Below are 18,193 nucleotides of genomic sequence, written 5' to 3'. Positions count from 1 at the left end.
AACAGATGTAACTGTTTTCCAATACTTACTAATATCTTACTACTTCAACCATCAAGCCATTACTTTTATCCATTTCCACTTTGTATTAGTTTAGCTACATTTTAAAAAACAGTTTTGACATGACTTTACCAATAACTATACTATTTCAAAGGCAAGAAACTGCACACGTCTTTCTTTTTAATTCAGTTATGTTGTAAATATTTCATTTTCTGTTAAAATAATATATTATCGTATATTTTTATGTTTCTTGTTTCGTATTTTAACTAATTTTCTTATTATTTTTTTCACTAGAGCTAATTCATTTTAAGGAAAAACGCAGAGTGGAGTCATTTTCAAGGACTTTCAATTACAACATGTGAGCACTTAATTATACAGCCCTTAAACATAGCACTAATAAAGAGAAGAAAGATTGTATAATATTTATTATTTGTATAAAAGCTTTGACAGGAGCTGTCGGTTGTCTAATTTAGAGTTATTTCCTCTCAGGTTGTTTGATTTGTAGGATTGAAGAGCATAAAGGGGTTGCATTTCATGAGAAAAAGAGTAAACAACTACAGAAAAGTGGTCTTGTATAGAGTTTAGGTAATGACATGTTTTTTGGTTCCTGCTTTCACCATCTTGTGACCCCCTCAGATTTATTTTAGGACAGCTTGGGAGGTCCTGATCCCCGGGCCGGGAAGCTCTGTCTCAGGGGCTTTAGGTACAAAAACTAACATGATGGTGAAAAAACAAAGAATCCATCAGCAGTGAATCTGTGCAGGAATTTACATGACCTTTGACTTTATAAAGACAAAAAGTGCCGACAGCGGATTGCCGGGTGGAATCAACTGCCCGTGTGTGTGTGTTTGTGTGTGTGTGTGCGTGTAGCATGAGTGGTGATGTACAGTACTGTAGATCACCGGTGGACAGCAGCCATCACTCCCCTCCCCAAACTACTAGTCTCCCAGTCAGGATGGCACCAGCTTTACATACTCACACACACAAGCACACACACCAGATGGGGTTCACTTCAAGACCACCACCCGCACTGATCTCATCGGAAAGAGAAACCGAGTTGCAGCAGAAGAGGTGGTGGTGATAGCGGGAATGTGAAATGACAGCCTGTACGTGTATGTGTGCGTGTCTGAGTGTGTGTTTGTGTGTCTGAGTGTGTGTTTGTGTGTGTGTGTGTGTGCGTGTGTGTGTGTGTGTGTGTGTGTGTGTGTGTGTGTGTGTGTGTGTGTGTGTGTGTGTGTGTGTGTCTGAGTGTGTGTGTGTGTGTGTGTGTGTGTGTGTGTGTGTGTGTGTGTGTGTGTGTGTGTGTGTGTGCGTGTGTGTGTGTGTGTGTGTGTGTGTGTGTGTGTGTGTGTGTGTGTGTGTGTGTGCGTGTGTGTGTGTGTGCGTGGGGAAGATATCTGAGGGAAAAGCTCTGATATGAGAGACGAGTGAGTGTTATTCCAGATGCTCCACCCAACACCCTCCTACCTCTACACCTTCCCACTTCACTCCCTGCTGGGTTTTCGTTTTTCTACAGCACAAAAGCAGGAAAGGAGGAAGTGTTTCATGTGTGTGTGTTAGTGTTTGTGTGTGTGTGTGTGTGTGTGTGTGTGTGTGTGTGTGTGTGTGTGTGTGTGTGTGTGTGTGTGTCTGTGGGGGTTGGGGTGCAAAGTCAAGTGTGCGGTGTACATTTCTAATGGCGCAGCTCTGTGTGACAAATTGCGGCGTGACAGTACATGTGTGTCACTCCTCCACATTCAGCATGTGTTCATGTGTGCCTGGTGCATATATCTATGTGTGTGTGTGTGTATGTGTGTGTGTGTGTGTGTGTGTGTGTGTGTGTGTGTGTGTGTGTGTGTGTGTGTGTGTCTGTGTCTGTGTGTGTGTGTGTGTGTGTGTGTGTGTCGCAGCACAGATGCATGCTCTTGTGTGAGAATCATTTGCATGCTGTTTGTCTGTGGGGTTACAGTCTGTCGCGATGGTCAGAGCTGTAATCACAAAGCCCGATGAAGCACTCTTAATAACAACCCAGAGAAACTGCCAGGCTCTCAGAGAGGGGAGGACACACTTAGAGGAGCCAAACCGCTGTTCAAAGTGCATTTGGCAGCGCTTGTACACAGAAAATGACACATTACATGACTACAGAATACAAAAACAGGGTTATATCCTTCATAATAGTTCAACTGAGTTTGGATGCCATTTGCACTTCAACACCAACAGAATCCGTCCCCTGCTCCATACATGCTTTTCATTAACCCGTATTCATCCGTTCCAGGAAGCAATTTGGCACTTCCAAGTACGGGCCTTTCTTTATTCAAAACCCAATTCAGTGGGTAGGATTATGGTTTTACTATGGTTTCCACATGAAAAAAATAAACCAATTACAAAGGATCAAGTACTGAATCAACTGAATTAGGCGATTAGATATCAATCCAAACGTTGTGCGTCCTGGTGACTCCTTCCTATCCCCTCTGCCTCCTACACTCGCTCGCTCCCTGGGAAGAATCCAGACAAAACGCCACCTGTGCTGGCTGGCAAGCACTCCCAAGACCCAGACGACTGCAGCCCTCCTCCTCCTCCTCCTCCTCCTCCTCTTTCTCCTCCTTTTACTGACAGCGGCAGAGCTGCCTTGGCTCTGAAAAATTAATCTGCAGCTCAGATGAATTACACAGGAGAACGCGTCTGAGTGCAAATATGGACATAGTTGTGAAAGGAGAGGAGATTTAAAGAAGGAGTGGGAAAAGATAGCGGGAGCTGGTACACAACTGTGTGTGTGTGTGTGTGTGTGTGTGTGTCTGTGTTTCTGTATGTGTGTGCGTGCATGCATGCGTGTGTTTGTGCAAGTGTACATATGTATATCCGCATTTAAATAAACTAAGCCTACTACGCAGCAGCTTTTTAATCTGTCTCTTGATCGTAGAAAGATGCAGATGTTGGACGGGTAAGTGCATTCATCAGTTCTCGGCACAGGCACAGACATTTCCTATGGACATACGGAAAACATGCACATCCAAAAGCAATCATATAAATGAAAGTGATCCAACACACATGCAGTCAGAGGATCGGCCACAAGTTCCATGTTGCTACAACACATCTGCTCAAAACAACCTGCAGCAGTCAGACACCATTAAAGCTGAGGAGGATCCAAATTCTGCATCTGCTTTCTATCTGTTGTCCGGATCTCCACCTTTAGTCTTAGACGATAAACAAACTTTCATTTGCCCTCAGCTAGGGTTCATGTTTGTTCTAATGATGAAGCTTTATCCAAAAAACCTAAATGGGTTTTCACCTCGGGCTACAATCAGCATAGCTGCATGGGTCTGAGCAAAATACAAAACAGGTGCATACGTCGTAAAATCGTCCTCTCATTTTCCTGCTTTAGGAGCAACTGCAGCATTTTTCATACTCATAAAATATAATAAGTTATGAGGACTTGCTTTAGTAATGTTCGTACAATAGCAGCCATCTAAGGCAGTACATCAGGGGGTCGTATTTAGCGAGCTGCTCCTCTAAATCTCCAAAGTTTCCATTACATGCCTGGCTGGTCCCCTGATGTTAGCAACCAGGGAGAAGAGAGCATTGCTCTGCCAAGAAGCTACCATTGAGCCAGAACGCTCCCACACACATGTACTGTCTACACAATACACACTGGCAAAGGACACACACAGGCTCTTCTTCGCTCATTAACAACAGGATTGTCATTCCCAGAGAAAAATCCCTGACACACAATTTTAACTGGAAACAGTGATTCTTCGTGACAGGAGGAGAGAGAGTGTGTATGTTTGTGCAGTGGTGGGTGGAGGATAAATCAGCAGCGGTACCAAATTAGCTGCAATGTGCTGTCCTGAGTGCTGCGGTCTTACTCAGCATGTTAAAGCTAATCCGAGTCCCTCTGCAACCCTCCTTCTCAGTTTGATGGTAATTCTGACTGAACACACCACAGGCCACAACCAAACATCCGACACCAGAGAGAAGGGATGGAGTGAGGTGGGGGGGGGAAGTGAGATTATAGAGATAGGGGGACAAAATCAAGAGGAGAGAGTGAGGGAAAGAGAGACAGGAACACAGAGTTTTTCCAGGCCAGTCAGCCATGTGGCAGCCTCAGCGGAGGGGCCAACCTGCAGCAAGACCCGCAGATTGAGAGGTCAGCTAAGCACCACTCCCCCGTGGAAACACACACACGAACGCACACACACACACACACACCATCCCTGACCACAACACTTAACCTGAGTCATCCTTGGAAAGCTCTCTGTCTGATAACCTGCTGAGAAAGCGGTGGCAAATTATTAGATTATTAATACATGTACATATATTTAAAGAATGTGTGGAGAAAGGAAGGCTCAGCACAAAGGGGTCCACTGCAAGTAATTTATGCCAAAGCCAGTAATTCACTAAACTATCATCAGAGCAATTTGGATAAACGATAATTGCACATGGGAAATTCATGGCTGTAGATTCCTGGGTCAAAATAAATGGAAAAGGAAATAAGTTTCACACGTTTCTTGAGGAAATAAATATTGCACAAACATCTGGAAAGCAATAAATGCCGTGATGAACGCCAAGGAATGCAAACTCTGGTTCATCTCAACACTGTTGCATTGGAAGTGAGCGTGCAGAGACTTTTTTTGATCCATAATTGATGATTTTGGCATTCGAGCATCTGATCATTGTGTTGTGGAGTAGATTCGAAAGCACAATTTTTGGGTTAGTATAAAATGAGCTGCTAGGGTACATACAGTATAAAGTGTTGGGCAGTAAGATGTCAAATAAGCACAAATATTTCATTGAGATATCACACTAAATGCAGAGGACCTGGATACACTATAAAGCATTGGTGAGATTTAACTCGAGGGAAAGTGACTCCACATGTGGTATTCTAAATTGATTAATTTGGGAGCTGCAAAAGGGCTGTGAAACTGAATCTTCTGCCCGTCTGACCCAGAAAGAGCATTTGGTTTGGACGATTGAGAACCCCGAGCTCCTCAGAGAGCACGATCAACGCAATATTGATCAAACAATCTGGCTAAGTGCTTCTTATTACGATGCCCAACCGCCCTTTGAAAGCGCTCTATATGGAATTGCCTTTGTTTGCATGCACATGCCACGCTGCCATGGCCTGATGTGTTGGCACTGAGCCACTTCTGGTCTCACCCTCTATCTGTTTTCTTCTTGAGAGAAAGAGAAGGAGTGAAAAATGGGGATGCAATGACGGAGAATGACATGCAAAGGGCAATTACGAGGTTTGATAAGGAGACAGCAGAAAGCTAAGGACAAAGGGAAACATGAGGAATATGCAGAGTGAGTGACAGCGAGGCAGACTGTTGCATTCATCAACAATCGTTTGGTCAACACGGGAGGAGGGGAGAAAAAAAATCTGGATATTGAATTTTCAGCCTAATTAAGGAGAATACTATGTCCTTTGTGATCAACCAAGCAGAAACATTTAATTACAAAACCAATTATGAGGTGGTGAATGTATCACATCTGACACAACCATCCCCCAAGCAGAACAGGACATTTTCAGGACGATAAAGTGGAGGAGAGGAGGACAGAGGAAGGGAGGGGGACACACAGAAGATGAATGCTTGATAGATGTGACTCTCTGTTTTAATTGTGTTCAAGCATGTGTAGGAGGCAGAAACGAAGGGAGAAGCAGATAAGAACCCTTGAAATCATGAATATGTATTAACATATAATGTACATGAGGCTTGGTGACCTCACATCCATGTTGTGCATACATTAGAGTCAGGAAAAGAGTGTAATTTGGTTAAGCATTCAGGCAGCTTGACCTCCAAATTTATGAGGAAAACAGCAAGAGGTACTCAGGAAAAACAAAGCCTGTAGCAACCGTATGCATTCAAACACAAAAGCCCCGCGGCAAACACTGTAGCTCGACAGAAACCTCACAGTAACATGAATAACGTGATACAAAATTCATATCACTTGGCTACTAAAATATATATTTAATTATGGTCTTAAAGGCTGCATCAAAGCGTACAACTTCCTGAACTTATTACAGGGCTTAAGCAAAAGGAAAATGATGCAATTCTTTGTTGAAAAAAGAAATGCTCTGCATACTTTGGTCCAAGTCAGGTATACCAACGAAAAAGATTAATCAAGCTGCGTCTGTTAATGAATCCCATGACATCAAATTGAGCCTGTTTTTTGACATGCTTGTTTAATGCAAGTCAAAGACGGACATGAGGTTCATGACTGCAGTTTCCAAGGTGCTTGGGTCCTCACCATGATCATATTTCTATTCATTCTTAAAAAGGGTATAGCGTGCAGCATCTTCAAATGTACAGGTAGAAAGATTATGTCACAATCTGTCTTTGTTTCCCCGTTTTATTTTGAAAAGTGTTATGTCTGCTGTTACTTCCTGTCTCTTGTGTTCCCTCCTGTTTGAATACCTAGGTACTAGTGATGCGCGGGCTGGCCCAAAACCCGTGGGTCCCGCGGGCTAGCCCGCGGGTCGGGCGGGCCGGGTTGTTTTTTCCGTGGAAAATGCGGGTAGCGGGCGGGTCGGGTAAAAATCGCAATTATTCCAGCTATTATAGTTATATGTATCCGTTCATATGCTTGTCTTTTGTGTAAGGATAAAATGGGGTTTTCTCCCTCTCTTCCCGCTCCGTCTCATGCACCGCACACAGGCAGCAAAGGGCAGCAGCAAGCTGCGAGCTATGCCTCCTGTCAATCATTTGTTTAGCGAAAATAATAGCCTGCCGTGCATCTCCTCATAATTGTGAGCAAAACCCCTCGTTAATAGGCCTACCGTTTGGCAAATCACGACGTAAACTCATTGGTATCTTTTTTTTTTTTTTCTCCCATTTTCGCGGGTTGGGTCGGGTTGGGTTAAAAAATCAGAGCGTAATTTTGCGGGTCGGGCGGTGCGGATTGGCTGTCACGATGGGTTGGGTTGGTGCGGGGGACTGGTACCATGGAATTGTCCAGAAATCAGCTCCTATCATCTATTCCTATCTAGTATTCCTTGAGCTTTGTGTGAAATGTCACGGAGTTAAGGAATAGTGGATAGGAGAATTCAAAAGAGACTGCGGTGCTTTGAGAATCCGACTGCACTTACACTATCCCACGTATTTATGATGCTTTATTTGATCATTTCAGTGAAAAAGTAACATTCTTATTTCTCTTTTGATTAATACAGTGTTGAACGTTCAAAACAAAGCACTAAAGCAAGTTACGGCATACATTTTATACTTTAATAAGCACCGTAACTTTCATGAAACGTATTTCTCCGTCACGATCGGTTGTTTCCGTGAACGGCCGAATGTAGTGTCACGGCAAATGTTGCGGCCGCAAGGCATTGTGGGACAGCATGTTCTCCTTTCCTTTCGTAAAGGAAGGTCCAGTGTTTCCTAAGCTAAAGGAGGTTATAAAAGAAGTTTCAAATCTCCTTTCCTATCATTTTTCCAGAGAATTCGAACAGCTCTTATCATGGCGGCCACTAGGATACTTCCGGGTCATTTCGCTCCGTTAGGAACCTTCCTAAGCTAAACTGACTATTCAACCGTACCCCCTGAATGTGTTCACCTGGTGCCCCTGTGTTTCTCTTCCCTCCCCACCTGTGTGTTGTTCTTGTGATTAGTGTTGTGTGCATTTAAGTTCTTGTTGTTCTGGTAGAGTCTTGATGTTGTTGGACGTTTCTTGTTCAGAAAGAGTTTATGCTTTGTTGTTTTGCCTGCCCAGCTCCGCCAATAAAAGATTTTGATTCTCTCTTCTGCATTTGGGTCCTATGTACTCTGCTCTCCAGCCGTGATAGATTATCCCTCTCAGTCATCACTTATGTCCCACTAAAGGTGTGTGGAAGTGTCTGTATGGGAACTTACCCGTTGATGGTATTATTTTCCTCTTATTTTGCTGTGTTCATGATATTTCTGAGCATCAACAAGTTACATTGCTGTGTGTTTTTATATGCTCAAGTGTCTCTCCTTCTGATATGTAAGTTCGACTTATTTGAATGCATTACGTAGCTGGTAAAACACAACACACACACACACACACACACACACACACACACACACACACACACACACACACACACACACACACAACACATACACATACACACACACACAGCAGTCTGCCTTCATTCAAAGTTTTAGGACAAAGGAAATGCATTAAACAAAATGTTTCTCTGGGAAACACCGACTGTGAACTGTGTTTACTCCACAGGGTATCTATAAATGTTGCATGTTTGGTTGACATTGTCTCAGAGATTTATTAATGCAACTTTATGGTCATTTTTAGGCTGTGTTTTGTGCCGTCGCTGTTGTTGTAGTGGTACAACACTGCACACTGCTCATTTGAATAACACACTTTTACAATTTCGGAACTTTACCGGCTATTACTCTTATTTTTTATCTCTCTTTTTTCCAAGGTGTATTATTTCTTTGAAATTACAATTTTTTAAATCTTTAATAACGTGTGCTTTCCTTTTTACTTAATATATAAGTCTACTCTTTGTACTTTTGCCTTTTATTTGCACTTTTGCTTCTGTAACAACGTACATTTCCCTGCTTCGAGGCAAAAATAGTACAGGAATACATCATTTTGTCAGATCTCTGTAGCGTCTGTTAGTTTGAATACAAAAATAATGTAATTTTCAGTCCCATATAAACTTTAGTGACCCTAAAAACATTGTAAAGGCTTCTAGAAACCATAACGTCTGCACCCTAGTGAGTGTGTGAGTGATTGACTGAATGCATACGCACAAACAAGCACATCCCATTCATGTGTGTCTGGGCTCTGAGAGCTGACAGAGGACCTGGCAGTGGTCTTATCTTGCTCACATTGCCGTGTGACTCACAGCCTCACCAGGCAGCAGCACTGTCATTAGGGGCGAGAAGACCTTTCATATCTCGGTCGGCCCCACAGCGCTCCTCAGGGCCGGCCAACAAGGGACCCACACTCTCCCCGTCTCCTCTCTCTCCCTCACCTCTCCTGCTGTCAGCTAGGCTTTTTGTCTCCGTCCCTCTATTCTCCATTGCGTTTCTGTCTGGCACTGTCTCACACAGATTTAATGTCAGGTGTTCTCTCACTGTGTTAAATAAGTCATTTTTTTCTCTGCCTGGAGGGGACAGGGCCCATGTTTCCCATGCCAACCATCACCACTTCACACACACACACTGACTGTTTGTGTGTTGGAGATATAAGAGGTATTCAGGCGTGGGCTGCTGGAGGCTGCTGGGACGTTTCACCCCATTCACTTTGTCATCGGATCCGTTTCCCAACGCCCACCTGCATTTTCTGAGGGCACACACCACATTCCTAACCCATGATGGTGGAACAAGAGGTGGATAGGTAGGAGGTGCTCTATTCTACTGATCAATGTGTGTGTGTGTTAGATGAGCAGGGACAATGACACAATATCTGTCAGAGCCCTCCTCCTCCTCATGAGGCTGAGCAAGCAGGCATGACAGTGAGATGACAATGAAAGCTGAGCTGCAGGCGGGAAGGTAAGACGTGTGCTAGGATAATGAGAAAGAGGAAAGTGACAGACAAACACTTTGAGTAACTGGACAAGATTTCAACATATTTCACTATCAATATAGCATTCAATATATTCAGAGTGGATTCTACTGTGCGTTTCTTGGCATATTATCTGTAGTTGCTTAAGGGTTTTTTTCAGAAATGTCAGGGTTTTAAAAAAATAGATCAGTAGTCAATCAGTAATCTGAGAAACAACTCAGAAAATGCCTCCAGTAAAAGAGTGCTAAATAACAAATGAAATGCTAAAGTAACCTAAAAGAAACAAGCCTTCTAATGGTATTTTAAAGCCTGTGTTTCAGCCGATTATTGTATTATGATTATTTGATATGATGTTGACGTTTTTAACATGAAAACACTACTGTTCTGAAAGGGTTAGCATGCTAAGCTCTCCTTAAAGTGATGTTTTGTCATTATTCATGATAAGGCTTACTACTTGTATTTGAAAGGGATGGGTAAAGGTGAAAAAATACCAGTTATTAATAACACTCAACTCCACATCTGTAAGGAGTCCTCTTGACGTCTTTCAGCTCTGTGATTTTACGGCTTAAACCTTCAGTGTTTTGGTTCAGTCTCACTGCTCTCATCATCATGCAGCTGCTTTCAAAAAACATCTCTGATAAACCCACTCTACGCTACCTGCCAAGCAGAGTTAGTGGCTCTCTGGTGAACTTTGTGGAGCATTTTGCAGCTTAAGTGCCATTTATTTCCCTCAGGAGTTGGTGGAGACCAAACACAGAGCTACAAGATTGTTGTTCTTCTATTTGCCTGATGGCCATAAACCCAACTCTAAATAAATACCCTCTTTTCTTCTTTGTGTAGATTAGCAGCTCTTTGCTACACGTCTGCCATATCAACTGTATTGGGTGTCAGTGTCAATGTTGTGTTAACAGGTTGTTGAACTCCCTCAATGAAAGAGAGAATATGGAGAATCAGTCACTCTGTCTCACCTCGTGCTTGCCCTTCATCCTGCAGATCCTGATGTCATTCTTGTTCGACTCCCACGTCCTTTTCTGTATATAAAAAAAGCACACATTCATGCCTGATTAGCTACATTTGCTTTTCTCTGTAGTAAAAGATGACATTTTCCAGTTCCAATTTAAATAAATACATGCTCACAGCCTGTCCTAAAGGTTCTCACCTTGCTGTAGAACATCTCGTCTCCTGCAACGATGTCCAACTCCACACGGAAAAGGTCATCCCTGCAGAGAGAGAGAGAGAGATTGGGAATCAGCCAATGCAGCACTATACAAAGCTTAAGGTATGGCACTTAGCAAACCATGAAAACCAGTTCCACAGTACAGCATTATTGTACAAGTCAATGCAGATTTTCTCTGGATGAAATCCAAGCCACACACTTATTACAAACTCAAAGTATGAATATTTCCACCATACATTACATCAGTGTGGTTATACAACTAAATAATTATGTGTGCAGCTACGTAATGCATTAGAGGCTTTTATTACTTTAAGTTGATCAGACCCTTAGAGATTAGGGAACAGCTTTACAATGTCTTTCATTTCTCCCGACATATATGAGGAATGGGACGACTGCATAATGATGTTCCAAATATCCCCTTTGCCTTTTGCTTCTCCTCATTAAACTCTACGTGCTGTATTGAAATTGCTCCCGAATTCTGCTTATCTGTCTTATTCAAAAGCCTGAAATTGAATTAATGGATGATTTAATGAAGTTGTTCTGGTGCTTAAACACCCCCACATGCTGCCTACACGTGGACCTACACCTAACACTATGCATTAATGATATTCTAAACCCTGCTTTCTCTTATGGTAGGTGCATTACTGTAATGCGTGTGCTATAACATGGTTTGTATTTACATATTCCCCTTTTTCGATGACGAATACAGATACTGCCGCCAGCTAGAAGATCCTTTATTTACCCTCATGAAGGGGCATAACGTACATGCGGTGTGTTCAACTGCTGGCCAAGATGCATTGGACGTGAGTCAAAGCAACAGTCGACATCTTTTTTATTTTTGTTGTTGGTTTGGTGCCTGTGCCTTTAATCTGATGATAATTCTGCAGTAACCTTGGATGGTCCTGAGAAAACGCCAGCTAAATGAGAGTTGGGCTTGGCAACTCCAGTACCAGCTGACGCTTGCATACTGATCAAGGCCTCCGTATCTGCTGGGATGAATCTGAAGCTGGGAGATCATCTGAGCAAAGGGCCGGGGCTCTGGATGGGCTAATCTGTAAATCTGCCATAGCCGTGTTATTGCTGCAGTATCGATCCCATCTCTGAACGAGCTCTGACTCCCAGTGCTGCATGTTCTCTTGGTTTCTCCTTTTTCTTTGATAGCAGGGGTTATCATGCATCCATGTACAAGTGCCTGCTCATGTGAGTAATCGTACCACCTCGGTGTTTGTATCAATGTGAGTTTGCATCTGTTTTTCTAAGAGAGATAAAGCGTTGAGAATGCGTGCATGATGAGCGCGCAGGTAAGCCATCAAGGTAACTCCAATCCTGAATAATTCATCCTCACTTCCTGCTGGCATTTTAGTAGATTCCCACTCTTACTCAACCTCGCAGAATGGGACAACGGCTAAGTAGGGAAGAAGTGCAAAATCACACAAACACTGGCTCTGTGCTTCTCTGCTTAACGGGTCAGAGTTTAAGCGTTCTCCAAACAGTGGAGTGGGCTAAAGTGTGAGGCGTAATCTCATCCAGGCTGCTTCAGCGTTGTCTCAGCATTAACATAATGAATATAGCAACAGGCCTCCTAGTCAGAGTGGCTGGCAGCCAGCGCTGTTGCCTCTGATGGTGCAGAGGAGGGGGAATTATTTATGGTGCAGCCTCTCTCTCTCTCTCTCTCTCTCTCTCTCTCTCTCTCTCTCTCTCTCTCTCTCTCTCTCTCTCTCTCTCTCTCTCTCTCTCTCTCTCTCTCTCTCTCTCTCTCTCTCTCTCTCTCTCTCTCTCTCTCTCTCTCTCTCTCTCTCTCTCTCTCTCTCTCTCTCTCTCTCTCTCTCTCTCTCTCTCTCTCTCTCTCTCTCTCTTTTCATTTCATTTCTCTTTATGTTGCAGGAGCCTTGGATAGCCTTAATTCATGAGGGCATAACTTACAAAGGCGCCTCAACTCACAACCAGCCCTAAAACCGACAAATCAAGTCTCCTATTTCTTCCTCTTTGTCTGGCTGTAGGTGTGTGTGTGTGTGTGTGTGTAGGATGTGCATGTGCCTGAGCTGTTATCTCATATATACGACTCCGAGCCTTTTTGACCCGGCTGATACAAAGTCAACACAGAGTCTGAAGAGAAACTGTCAACATTTCCTACATTTCTGACATGACCAGCTCATGAACTTTCTCCATGCAGCAGTCCAAACAACGCCAGACTCAAGGTCAAGACTTCTTAATCCACCCGGCTTTGCAGTATTTCTTTTTAGTTTTCCTACTCTTCTTCGTGCTACTAGCTATATTGTGGTTTAGTATGAGCCTGTCTGAGCCTTTTAATAGTGTTTAGGCGGAGCTGATCCACTGGAGGACATTAAAATGGAAGGATTTGAGCTGATCACATAGTTACCCTGACACTTCTGCTGACTGAGGGAGAGGACTCTGTGATTTTGCATGCATTTGGGCGACAGTAAATATATGCATGAGTTAGTGGAACACATACTAAATCATCAAAAGGGAAACAAGTAGTGCTCCCACAACTTAAAACGGTGCAAAAATAAATCTTGTATATCATACTTAGTTCTTACTTGACAAAAATATTAATCAGACAATAAAGTCATTGAATATCTTTATCATATACTTTATCATAGATTTAAATCCCACTTTAGGACTTATTACCTAACAAATCATGAAAAGAAATGTATTTTAAAATCCATAAAAACACAAATAACTTCAACTAGACTTGTGTGCATTCACAATACAAAAGAGGAAATATACATTTACCCAAAAATGTAAAGTTTAAGTGAAATAATAACAACATAACTCTACTTATATGCAGAGAATTGCATTACATAATATATTTTTCCAGCATTTGTATATGGTTAATTGCCTGAACTGATATATTGACAAGTTGACTTCTTATTGCATCATATGGGATTCTTTCATTTAGTGTGATCTTCTTTTTTAAATAAACAAAACCCACCTTTAGAAAGTCCAGCTGTCACTCCTTATATCAGCCTGCTTGGTCCCTCATACTGACTTATCAGAGGCCAAATGCCTAACAGGTTTCCCACACTTTCTTAAACTTCACATTCAAGGACTTTTCAAGGATTTTCACACCCCATTGCCCCACATGTAAGGACCCACACAGCATAGATTGAGACAATGATAACGGTTAATTACTGTTACTGATAATGAGATCCAGAAGCCTTCACAGGAGCTCACAGACAACAATTAGGAAGAGAGAGAGGGTCCTCTGTGCCGTGTTACAGCGATAGCAGAGGAAGTCACTTATTTTCGAGATGAAAGGTGAAATTAAATATGTTATATTTGTTTTAGTGGACAAAATACAAATTGAAGCACTCTCAATTACCCGTGTCCATTTCTTTTGAGTTTAAAAACTGGAACTGTAGGAAGCAGGAACCCTATTCATACATTAATCAAGATCAGTCCTTTTGGTCCAAGTTCATTTTTTCTAAATCTTAACCTGCAGCTTAACCAAAAGTTGTAATTAATTTACCATCAATCTGCAATTCATTGGCATTAACTTGTTGTACACTAAATGCCAGAATACTATGACGAATAGTCCAGAGGGAACACATTATAGTGAGTGGTGTAATCTAATGAAGTAAATGTGTTGTGGTATTGTACTTAAGCACACTAAGAGGTCATTTAACTATTGGTATTTACATTTGATTACTTTTTACTTCTACTCTGCTATAGTTTGGGAAGCCATTAGTGTACTGGTTATTTGTTACATTACAGATTATTATCTAACACAACATATAAATCAACTAATTAATAAACAAATTGACGCATAAATCATAGCTAAAACATCCAGCAGCAGTATAGAAAGTCATTAGAATTAGTTCCACATGCTAGAATAAACATAATCCAGGAAATATTTTTAGTAAATAATTCTGAAATTGGCCAATACTGTTGCTTTTGTTACGTACATATATTATAATCCAAATACTTTTGTACTTTTTTTAGTTAAGATTTTGTACTTTAATGTTTCTTTTACAATTCACATTTGCTATTTTGAGTACAAGCTCCTCTTCCACCACTGATTACAGAACTAGTGTACTGTGTGAGGAAAGTGTCTGTGGGTGTTAGTATCTTTCCCAACATACTTTCCGTTTCTACATGCTGGACTTTCTCTAGCTGCAGCTCCACAGCTGAACACCCTGGCAGCGTTACCTCCCAAGACAGCGAGTCTTTGCAACAAGTGAGCGTCTCCCTGTTTGTCTGCCATGAGGCATTTGACCCGGCCATGACCCCCCCCAGTGTCCTCTGAGGTCAGCGTGTGCGGGCCAATTAACCGAGCATCCACCAACCTGGCAGTAAGTCAGCACACTTTCCCTTTCCAACGAATGCAAAACATAAACAAACGCGTGCGGAGCAAGATGGCAAAAACCTCGTCCTCTTTATCACAATTGGAACAGTTAATCAAGAATTGGCTTCATTCCTTTGTTCATCTTGTCTAGAGATAAACACACTCTCCAATTGGTTTATATTTTGTATTAGCCCTGGTTCCGGCTGAAGACCACAGGATCCACAGCTGCTCATCTGGACAGCAATGAAATGGGGCTTAACACAGCGAGGCGCTTCACTCCAGCAGCCACCAGCCAAATACATGGTTTACTTTCATTTAGCGGGGATGGGGAGAGGACAGGGAGAGGTGGCTGCTCTCAGCAGGTGCTCAGAGCAGGGATTTAGCAGTGCTGGCAGTCTGAAGAGCAGCCATGCTAATGGTGACAGGAATTGGGGATGAGTGAGGCGTCTTATCAGGCCGTGCACTCTGTAGGAGCTGTTAGCAGCCATACCTGCCTCCACACAGGGTCTTGTTTACAAATGATACTTTTTCCGCCTCCCTGCTGGGTTGTCTTTGGCTCACACAATCATTTAAACACGGATCTGGATTTGTTTCCTAGGCTGATTATTTTCTGTCAGGAGCCGCAAACACTATTAGCCACTTAGAAGAAATGTATAAATATACTAACGAAACGCTCTTTCTGTAAATCTCTCTTCCACAAGTGAACCCCTCTCGCCTCGCTCTCTTACCGCCTGTCAGACGAGCGTTTCATTATCATCCAGTTGGCTGAGACATTCATATCAGTTTACCTCTGCTAGTCAGTAAAAAGCTCTGCAGCTGTAAATTGAAATTAATGTCACTCAGACGGCTTCATAGCTCCTGTTATATTTGACTGCAGTAGCTCTAGCTGTCTGTGTGCAGTTTAACTATCTGACTGAGTGCATGTGTGTGCTGAGCGCAGACAGAATGGCTGGAACCAAGTTACATACTTTGATATATTTACGACCAACTCTCAGTAGTGAGGTTAGAGCAGCTGGAGGCCAGGGACCGGGTCATTTCCTGGACCACAGTGGCGTCTATCATTGAAAACCACTTCTCTTAGAATGCCACTACAGCAAATAACCAGCTCCATATGTGAAGACTCAATATGTCTCTTTTTTGTAGCATGTTTCAAGCTAAATATAATTTTAGGACAATATGGTCAATAAATCTTGAGGTGTATGTTTTCTGTTAGATCTGTCTGTTTCGATCGGGCTCCTGAATGGCCCCGGGGGCAGCAGATGTAGCTTTACAGTGTAAACCCGCTGCAGCTGAGCTTTGTCTGGCCCTCCAGACCACCAGATTCTGTCTGTCCAGGATCAGCACATTCACTACACAGACACACAGATGGGGACCAGCATCATATGGAGCCCAAACTAGGAAACATATGTCGTGCCAAACACGAGCTAATGGAACAGATTTGTTAAAAAAAAATACTTAAGTCTCACATTAATTTTACCAAGCAATTTAAAGAGATTAAAGAACTTTTGAAACGCATGTTACAAAGTTCTGACAGTGGCTTTAATGAAATAATAATTGGAATGACCTTCAAGTTTTAATGTTTGAATAATGCAAGGTTGATTAAAGGGGCCCTATTATGCTTTTTGAAGTTTATATAGGTTTTTGAGCCTCAAAATGGTCTGCAAAGTCTTAAATCCTAACGTTCCTTCCAGAGGGAGTTTCTCACCCACACACTCCCCCCCCCCCCCCCCCCTGCCTGAAACACCAGCATTGGACTCCTTTGTTTACTTCTGTCACATATTGACCGTCACTTTAGAACACTTGCACATATGTTGGCTAGTGCTCAAACACATTGTCTGTGATAGGCTAAGTGGCAGGACATACCTAAGAGGTTGACCAATCATAACAGACTCGTCCAGCTAACCCAGCAGAGCAGACTGGGCTCTGGTTTCAGACAGAGAATGAAAAGAGGCTGCAGCACAGGCAGTATGAGAAAAATAAAGAGCTTTTTGAACTTTAAAGCATGGAGACATGTCAGTAGCACATTAGCTAGCGTGCAGTTAGCATGTTGAAACATTAAGTGTTAGACTTGAGACAACCCAAAAAGCAAGATTTAGTACTGATAGTATGTTTTATTAGTAAATTAAGATCTGAAACACTGTAACTCCTAACATAATGTCCAATGAAAATAGCTTATTTTGCTTGGCAACAAATGCAGTGTTAACAGGCAATCCAACAGATATCAAAGCTGGTTTTGACAGAGCTATATATATACACCTTTCTTTATGTGTCTGAGGCAAAGAATCAAATCACAGATCCAAGATTTTTCAAAGCCTATTCCAGCTTTAGATAGCTATAATGGTACACTATACATTTATGAGTGTGTTTGTCTCTGTGTGATGTACCTGGCTCCAATGTAGAGTGTCCGATTGACCTGCATGATCCTCTGGATGTGTAGAGGCTCTTGTCTGAGCCATGTCCGATGGGGTCGACCCAGAAACACTGCATGTCTTCTCACGACTATGGATGAAAAAGAGACAGAAAAACACAATTGATGATTCCCAAACTGACGTCCAAATAGAAAAGTAGTCAACATAAAAGTGGTTTGTTGTTAGGTTGTTTTGACAGCTCTAGACAGTAACAGGTATTAAAGGTGACAAAGTTTGAGACCTGCATTTGAAACAGCAGTATTTCTGCTACATTAGGCACACAAAGCCACAGAGCAGAGCAGAAACTGAGAAACAACAAAACAAATAAGGCCCTGAAAGATGTCGGAGCTATAAAGCATATGTCACTGTAATATTTAGGTTTTGTTTGTTGCTGATTTGGAGACACTTTTCCTGAAATGTTGCTGCTTTTTGATGACACATTTGGCAAGACATATTCTGTCAAACATTTCAGATCATTGATAAAGAAAGACACCCAGAGAGACGTGACATTTTCAAGAACATCAAAGAGGTAAAACTAAATGTTCAAAGTTTTTCGGAGTATGAGGAACTCGGTACATTAAGAAAGGGAAACCTTCCGGGAGACGGATCAGAGATAAAAGAAGTGGAGCATTTTCAGCAGGTTTCTATCATGTTGTCCCACAGATGTGAAAAGACACAAAGAATAAAGTAAACAGAGAAGCAGAAATCATACGCTTAAATCAGATGGATTAGCAGTGTGGCTATCAGTCTTTGACCTTCAGTGAGGTGAATATCTTCATCCTCTCATGTCATCGCTCTTTCATCACTACCTCTTTTATTCCTACAGTAGATTCTATT

At 42.2% G+C, this 18,193-nt stretch overlaps 1 protein-coding gene across 1 annotated transcript in view; it reads right to left on the bottom strand.

The window, feature by feature from the left end:
• sema6bb (sema domain, transmembrane domain (TM), and cytoplasmic domain, (semaphorin) 6Bb) overlaps positions 1 to 18,193 on the bottom strand; it is a 134,312-nt gene that overhangs the window by 53,940 nt on the left and 62,179 nt on the right. The window contains 3 exon segments of the mRNA XM_063892269.1: positions 10,434 to 10,496; positions 10,625 to 10,685; positions 17,333 to 17,447. Of these exon segments, the coding sequence (XP_063748339.1) occupies positions 10,434 to 10,496; positions 10,625 to 10,685; positions 17,333 to 17,447 (239 nt within the window).

Source organism: Eleginops maclovinus, chromosome 9 (genome assembly GCF_036324505.1).
Source record: "Eleginops maclovinus isolate JMC-PN-2008 ecotype Puerto Natales chromosome 9, JC_Emac_rtc_rv5, whole genome shotgun sequence".
Taxonomy (NCBI): Eukaryota; Metazoa; Chordata; class Actinopteri; order Perciformes; family Eleginopidae; genus Eleginops; species Eleginops maclovinus.
The sequence above is the reverse complement of the archived record's forward strand: the minus strand, read 5'-3'. Positions and strand labels throughout refer to the sequence as shown.